Genomic DNA, 8,571 nt, shown 5'->3' on the forward strand with positions numbered 1-8,571 from the left:
ACATTCCTGTCGAGGTTGGTTTTCACCCAGTGATTTAAAGCTCAGAACACATAGGGGCCTTTGCCACATGGATGCGGTGTAATGAATCATGGGAGTGGTGCCTGGGTATGCTCTCTGTATCCGGGGTTTGTGGTTTGATAAATGCCAGTTTGACAGGCCTTCCCGAGAGCGTTAAATCACCCAGACAACACCTGGGACAACACCCGTTAGCAGAGACTCGAGGACCCCCCCCTCCGCCCACACACACACACACACACACACACACAAAGAGCTGACCCTCATCATCAGTGAGGTCCATCAGCCCGCTCACCATAACGGCAAAACATCACCATAACACTGTCCAGATCAATGATGCGCTAATACTTTTTTTGTATGTAATTTCAAAGATTTTTCCAAATTTCAGTTATTTTAAAGGCGTTTTCCAGACAGATAAAAATAGAAAGGTAGTTTTGTTTGTGGCGGTTGTATATGTACAGATTCGGATTTCCTTTGTGAAACAAGAAATAGAAAGAAACAAGAAAACAAAAGACAGCAAAGATAAAACCCAAGTGGGTCCTGATTTCAGCAAGCTAATGATCAAGACCAACAATAAACGCACATAAACTGCCCTCCTGTGGCCATGAGGAGTATTAACACATGTCCTTTCATGTCAGGGTCGTGAAAACTCCTTGGTCATGCACACCAATCAAAGAGTAGTTTTATATTAACGTGGCATGCTATACAATTTTAATATGATTTATTTATAATGCACAACTATAAACAACTTGTGTGACTTTGGTACCATATGTGAGTGTTTACATGCTGTGTATATAAAGCATTAATACAACATTTATTATACACCATGTAGAATTTCTAAACCTGTAACACACTGTGTAGTAGACACTAACCAGAGGAGTTTATAAAGCATTAACACAGTGTGTAGTAGACACTGTGAGGTGTTTATGAAGCATTAACACAGTGTGTAGTAGACACAGTGAAGTGTTTATGAAGTATTAATGTTGTGTGTAGTGAACAGTGAGGTGTTCATGAAGCATGAATTGTGTAGAAGACACTGTGAGGTGTTTATGAAGTGTGTAGTAAACACAGTGAGTTGTTTATAAAGCATTAACACAGCATGTAGTAAACACCAAGAGGTGTTTATGAAGCATTAAGTGTGTAGTAGACATTGTAATTATAAGGCATTAATGCAGTGTGTAGTAAACACTGTGAGGTGTTTGTAAATCATTATCAGTGTGTAGTAGACACCAAGAAGTGTTTATGAAGCATTACCACAGTGTGTAATAAACACCGTGAGTTGTTAATGAAGCATCAACAGTGTGTAGGGAACATCGCAAGGTGTTAATGAAGTGTGTAGTAAACACTGAGGTGTTTATAAAGCATTAACACAGTGTGTAGTAAACACCGTGAGGTGTTTATGAAGTGTATAGTAAACACTGTGAGGTGTGCTGTATGGCTGGTGCTACTCTGAGCATAAAGAGCTGACTGCTTCTCAGAGAATGGCCCCACTGTGTAAAAACCTAAACTGGATTATAAGTAATTTCCTGTCATCTGTTCATGGTACTGAGTGTGTGTGTGTGTGTGTGAGAGATCTACAGGGGTTTGATGATGAGGGTCAGCTCTTTGCACAGCGGCAAGAGGATGTATCTCTCCTCTCTCAGTAATGTGTGTGTGTGTGTGTGTGTGTGTGTGTGTTCTCTAGGGGTTTGATGATGAGGGTCAGCTCTTTGCCCAGTAGCGGGGGGCTGTATCTCTCCTCTCTCAGTAATGTATGTGTGTGTTTTACAGGGGTTTGATGATGAGGGTCAGCTCTTTGCCCAGTGGCGGGGGGATGTATCTCTCCTCTCTCAGTAATCTCAGCAGGAGATCCTGAGCGTCCTGAGGCCAGCGAAACAAACGGGTACTCTGTAGCCACATAGGGACATGAGTCTGGGGGGCAAATTATAGAATGACAGAAGGAGAAGAGGTAGAGAGGCTTTATCATCAGTGATGCTGTATGAAGGTTTTGTTGATCTGTACTTTAGCTGTAAAAAACCTTGTCATGATACTGCAAAGAGGCCACACCCACCTGATTAGCATTTGGGAACATCACCGGGATGAGTCGGAAATTCAGACAGCGCTGCTGGATAAACTCATTCTGGATCTACAAACAAACATCATTCCCATAAGCAATCACAAAAGAGTGTCCTGACAGGACAGGTCAGAGTTGCTGTGTTCTGTGTCCTGACACTTACTGTACTACCAGCAAGTTCTTGCCCCCATGCCAAACCCTCCTGACCTAGTACCACCTGTAGCCACCAGCACATCGGAATGACACACCCGATTGTGTCAGGGTACTGAGTCCTGATCTCAGATGGCCAAAGTAATTGAACCTGACACCATGCACCTAAGTTTCAGAAGGTGCTCCGCCCATATTCTCACCTGAGTTCCTGCCTCATATAGTGAGAGCTTCGCCCACACGCTCACAAGTTCACACCTAGCATAACAAGAGCTCCATCCAAATGCTCACCTGAGTGTGGATGTACTTTGTGTGCAGGCCGTGTTGGTCCGAACCATCTCCTTCCACGTCGAATTTGTACTTTGGACTGATAGCCACAATGATCAGTACTGACTTCTGCAGGATGAAACAGACGCAAACACTTACTGAGACTAGAAGGTCTGATGAGGAACACAACTAGAACATCTGATGAGGAACTCAAACTAGAACATCTGATGAACACAAATAGAACATCTGTTGACGAACACAACTAGAACATCTGATGAGGAACTCAAACTAGGATGTCTGACGAGGAACACAAACTAGACACTCTAATAACTCTTACGTTTTTTAAGTAGCTGTCCATCCATCTGTTCATGTCCATCTGCTGGACTGCATGATCAAAAATATCAATCTGTAAAAATATCGATCAACAAAAATATTGATCAACAGGAGAGTCTGTTAAACAGCAGAGACAGAGGCAGGTGACCACATGATGACACAGGTACTCACAGCAGGCCTGAAGCCATTGGTGATCAGAAACTTCACGAATGGGATCATCTCCTGAGCTAGGTCCACCGAGTAGGTGATGAAAACTGTGCCTATAAGTACAGAACATCTCAGCTGTGTGTGAAAGTACACACGTGGACACTTAAGTGATTCACATCGTTAGTGGTCACTAACGAAGGTATGGGGCAGATAACGCAGGCAAGGGAGCAGGTAAAGCAGGCAGGGGGGAGGTAAAGTGGGGGGCAGACAGAGCAGGTAAAGTGTCACTCACGGCAGTCATCCGGGAGACTGATGGTCCGTTTCATTTCCTGGATATGACCTTGGCTTGTGCTGATTGGCTGCGTTGGGGGGAGACATATCTTTGACATGAGCTCCCTCACAGGGGGTTGGCATGGTGGCACTGTAACCTGAGGCATCGCCATGTGAACTACTGGGTTAGGGGGTGATTGCCTGTAGAGTCCCATACAGGTTACACTCAATTAATTAGTTAATATTTCATTAGTCACTTAAATCAAAGTTGTATGAATATATGAAGATTAATAAACACCTTATTGACTATAAAAGTGGTATAATGTATCTTATTGTGAGTGTATAATCCCCACAGTGTACAAGGTGGGTGAACCAGAGAACTGTTGAAACCCTCTTAAATCACAGACAGCAGCCTTAACACAGGACTCAGTGTGTTATGTCTTCTATACCTGCGCTAGATTTAACAATGAGTGTTTGGTTATTTGGCCTATGCTTGAATGTGTGTGTCTGTGTGTGTGTGTGTTTCCTGGTTTGTATAGAAGAGTGTATGTGTTCTGTATTTCCCGGAATATGTGTGTGTGTGTGTGTGTGTGTTTGTTACCTGGCTTGTGTGTTCTGCTGGTATTCTGGTGTGTGTTGTCTAGGCAGGTGGTGGGTCTGAGGTACAGGAGGGTGTTGACATGGACACAGTCTGGGGCACTGCATGAGTCCTGCCTGGAGAGCTGAAAATCACACACACACACACACACACACACACACACACACACACAAAAAGAACTACCCAAACATGTAACCGCCTCTGCAGTTGTTACACGTGAGCAGTGTCCTTGTTTTTTCTCACCGTGCCTGTCAGCTGGGTGGGGGCCAGGCCCCGGGGGCCATAGGGGGGCCCGACCCCACATGCGCTCGTTCACATCTGAGCAGAGAGGGAGGGGTTGCTCCAGGCTCTCATCACTCTCGCTGGGGGGGTTCCACACATACACAGGCTCATCACACCAGTCTTGGGGGAACATCGCTGATAGGTCTTTACACATGTCGTCCTGAAGGGGGCGCCATCTGAAGCTGTCAGAGTGATGGTCAGGGAGGTGCAAGTGATGCAAGCGCAGTCCACCTGCTAGAGGGCCCTGGGGGGGGTGCGTGGCTTTAGGCTCAGTACCCTTTGACCTCAGTGGACCACCCCTCAAGTATTCCACTTGTGCCACGTCGTCAACAGTGGCCTCTGGGGTGCGCCAGTCTCCTCTGACATCATCAGCATGCGTTGTGCACTGCCGACACGCCGGCCACGCCAAGTTCAGAGATGATGATGTCATTGACTCGTCCATCTCGACTGGTGCACTTTGGTGAGGGCAGGACATTTCTTAAATGAAAAAGAAAAAAATAATACATTTACAGGAAGAATTTTCTCTGGTTGACTGACCTGTTTGTTGGGTTGGAACTTGGGTTTTACTTTTTAATGTAAACAGATATCAAAGAGTATTTGTCACATACAGTCATGTGTAATTACATAACTCCAATGACTGCACTGTAACTACACAACTGTGTTTCTCTCCAGGTAACGCGCATACTAGATTACATCCATTCTCGCAGATAAACGGGGGCCGGAGAGGGAACCGGAGGAGGAAGTGACCGGGTCCCGTAGTGACCGGGACCGGGGCTCGCGCAGGACTCCCGTTGAACCCAGTCGAACCCACTTTCCAACCTTATATCGCCACATCGTTATTCACGAGCTTACCGACCATACGCTTTTCCAACGTATCCGTCATGCAGTCGCGTCTGCTCCGAGGCCTCGAGGAGCCGTGTAGGTGCGCGACTCCGCCTGGCGCGTGACTCAGGCGGAGATGGGTTTTTGTTTTTTTGTTTTGTTTTTCGTTTCAAGCGACGGTGCAACAACAACCGCAAGACAAGTCCTCGTTTTTCAGTGCAGTAACGCGGAGTTTCAGATTCAAACACGACAAACCTTTACGAACGCGCTCGGAGGACCACATTCGAACAACCTCGCAGCTTTGGCGCATCCTAAACATTAAACGACGTTGCTGGGTGTCCTTACCGTTCGTGCGCAGACTTAACGAGTGAAACCGCGTCGAAACCGCAAAGATCCGCCAGGCTTACGTGCGTCGCGTACGTGCTCCGACCTGCGCGAGGCACCCCGCGCGCTCCAGGAAGCCTTCCCTGTTTTCACTTCTTTCAGGAAGTTGACGCAAATATTTATGCAAATAGTGAAACGTGCCGCCCTGACCTGTTACGCGTGTCGTTGTAGTGCTGCGTGCTGTTGCACGACGCGATTCCCCAGGACTCTGTTTCGCAACCTGCTTTTTTCTCCGGGGTTTTGCAACCCTCTCGCGCTTGCGTGGTTGCATTCAATTGTCACGAGTGTTCGCGTAGAATAAGTCGTACTAAAAGTCCCGTACACGCCGTCTGTTTAGGAATGCAGGTCCGATAGTGGAAAATAATCTGATATGTTGTGTGTTTTACATTTATGGCACTGGCTTTTATCTAAAGCGACTTACAATTATGACTGAGTGCAACTTGAATAATTGAGGGTTAAGGGTCTTGCTCAGGGTCTCAACAGTGCCAACTTGGCAGTGGTGGAGCTTGAACCAGCAACCTTCTGACTACCTTCACCACCACCACACCCCTGTATGTAAACACTTACATGGTAATAACACACAGCTTTATTTCAACATGCCCCTTTTATCAAAAGTAGGAAAAGCAGAAAATCTACAGCAAACACAACAATCTCTTTAGTTTCCAAACACCTACTTAACACGACAATCTGTTCAGTTTCCAAACACCTACTTAAACTACAGATTCATTTGTTTAATTCTTAACACCCGGTCCATTATAAATACACACCCTGGAATGTTCTGGAGAGGCGTTAGCTGTTGCTCGGCGACACAAGAGGAGGAACACACGCCAGACTGTTGAGACGCCTCAGTTTGGTGAGGACCACAGTGACGGGGTCTCGTGGAGCAGCATCCTTGTATGCGGACACAGAGAAGACCCTCATGGTGGTGTGTGTGAGGAGCGATCCCAGCTCCCGGGCCCTGCTCCGACACCTCACTGTGTTCAGTAGCTCCTGGCGGAAACGCTGGCTCACCACACAGTACAACAGGAAGTTGGTGGCCGAGTTCAGGTTGTGCAACATGTTGGCCACATCGCTCACCACGTTGATGGGGATGGCGTAGTTGTCTCGGTTGAAGTCCCCCTGGTTGTAGGTGGTGCGCAGGATGCAGTAGGTGATGTAGCGCGGCAGGGTGAGCACCACGAATGTGGCTGAGACTGTGGCCAGCAGCAGCAGCGTGCGCGGGACGGAGCCACGCGTGCCTGCATGCGCCTGCAGCGTCTGCCGCTCCTCCCTGGTGAAGAGGCGGGACGTCCAAAGCAGGTGGTGCGCGATCAGGGCATTGAAGAGCAGGACAAGCAGGATGGGGACGCCGCTGGAGATGAAGGATGTTACCCAGACAACCACGGTGGAGTAGAGCGCCTCACGGTACAGACACCGTGACACCGTCTCCACCTGGCCAGCCTGCGTCACGTTCACCTGCGCCAGATCACTCTCGTTATTCAAGATGCGGAGTGCAACATTGGTCCTGCTTCTCCCCTCCCCACCACCAGGGGCCGCTACCGACCAGTAACCTACTGTCAGATTAACATTAACCACTTCAGAAATGCCCCATGTGCAAAATAAAAGTCCCCAATCAAAAGAGCCAGTCTAAGCATTAAATACACACAGTGAAATGTACCACATATTATACAGAAAAATTGAAGGAATTATGTTGGCTCATCTGCAGTGTGTATGTAATGTACTATTAGATATAAATTTACAAGCATCTGACATTTAAATTGTTGAATTTGATTTATGAGAGTTTATTTTCTGTCTTACAAAATTCCAACCTGTCATACTTAGTTTATTTAAGGTGTTAGAAGTAAAGTTAGGTGTTTTCTTTTATAGTTATAGATATTAAATTCAAAATACTTTAAAACTGAAACAGTATTACTCTTTTAAGATGGATCGGTTTGTAAATGTGAAGTGTACAGAAGCATAAATAATCCTGTACATGTGTAGGAGGTACTGTGAGCAGGGTAGAGAGACTCACCTGTACACAGGTGTAGGAAGTGCTGGGGGTGGGGTGGAGAGACTCACCTGGACGACTTCATTGATCCAGCTCACGGGGACGGAGGCCAGGTGTGAGAGCAGCACAATGGCGGTGCAGGTGAACAGGGCATGGCGGGCCTGCTGAGGGCGCTCTCGGCCGGCCGTGGCCCGCAGCACGTGGTAGCGCTCCACGGTGAAGGCAGCCACCAGCCAGGCAGAGCCGTAGAAGCTGGCATACTGCAGGGTGCTGCTCAGGCCGCACCATGGCTGCACGTTCCAGAAGTGCTCCACCTGCAGGAAGGTGAGACTCAGCTCCAGTAGCACCACCCACACCAGGTACCAGGTGTCCATCAGCGCCAGGAAGCTCAGGTACACCCGCGCCGAGGGCGACATGCCGCATGCCCGGAAGCAGATCATGTAGAAGGTGAAGAGGTTGGCTGATTGGGAGGGGGATGTGGAGAGAAAGAAAACGTCCCGTAACACACACAGTAAGAGCCTGGGTGGGAGCTAAATGGGCTCAGGTAGAGTCCTCATGCACCCCCACTGCAGCGAGGAAACGGTCAGGTTGGGCTACAGCAGGTGGCGCTACCCTGAATGGTTCCTGGCCATGTGCTACAGCTTGGTGTCCCCAACACAGCTGAGCTGCTCAAGAAATTGAAACAGCAGCACAAACCCACATTCACATGCACACACACACACTCAAGACACACATACAGACACACTGTTCGGGGCCAACACTTTGTCCCCACCCACTATTTCCACAGGTAAAATCTAATCTCTTGCCCCTCCCCCAAACCCTCCCTTTTTGCTGAGTATTAGGAGTCACACACCTGGAATACCCACAATGCACAGCAACGGGTAGTACACTTTCTGAACATCCACAAAGATGACTGATCCATCCATCTGCTCTGGTCAACAGATGTCCAGCTACAGTACTGCAATAAACCCATGGCACAAGGTTTCTTTAGATGAACACACACGCACGCACACACACAGACACGCATGCACATGCACATGCACATACAGACACGCACGCACAAGCACACACACATACACTCTCTCTCTCTCACACACACACACACACACACACACACACACACACACACAGAGTCTGTCTTTCACTCTCTCTTATACAGGCACATCCTCTCAGGTGGAGTGTTGGGAAAAACGTCTGATCAGATATGGCAGTTAAACAAACAGGAAGTGTAATCATTAATGAAGGTAAACAAACAGGAAGTCTAAA

General features: G+C 47.7%; 1 protein-coding gene across 9 annotated transcripts in view; it reads right to left on the reverse strand.

The window, feature by feature from the left end:
• Positions 1-719: 719 nt before the first annotated feature.
• The window catches only part of traf3ip2a (TRAF3 interacting protein 2a), an 8,959-nt gene continuing 1,107 nt past the window's right edge, over positions 720-8,571 (reverse strand). The window contains exons 1-9 of one of the 9 annotated variants that reach the window (XM_081695168.1): positions 6,086-6,225; positions 4,074-4,589; positions 3,834-3,954; positions 3,255-3,433; positions 2,987-3,075; positions 2,820-2,888; positions 2,507-2,611; positions 2,066-2,140; positions 720-1,926 (exon numbers count right to left, since the gene is read on the reverse strand). In XM_081695168.1, coding sequence (XP_081551294.1) covers positions 1,780-1,926; positions 2,066-2,140; positions 2,507-2,611; positions 2,820-2,888; positions 2,987-3,075; positions 3,255-3,433; positions 3,834-3,954; positions 4,074-4,587 — 1,299 coding nt within the window. In that variant the 5' untranslated portion in view covers positions 4,588-4,589; positions 6,086-6,225 and the 3' untranslated portion in view covers positions 720-1,779. The other 8 variants (XM_027024228.3, XM_027024227.3, XM_027024226.3 and 5 more) reach the window with 8 other exon arrangements.

This window comes from Electrophorus electricus, chromosome 2, assembly GCF_041902795.1.
Source record: "Electrophorus electricus isolate QZ-2024a chromosome 2, ASM4190279v1, whole genome shotgun sequence".
Lineage (NCBI taxonomy): Eukaryota > Metazoa > Chordata > Actinopteri > Gymnotiformes > Gymnotidae > Electrophorus > Electrophorus electricus.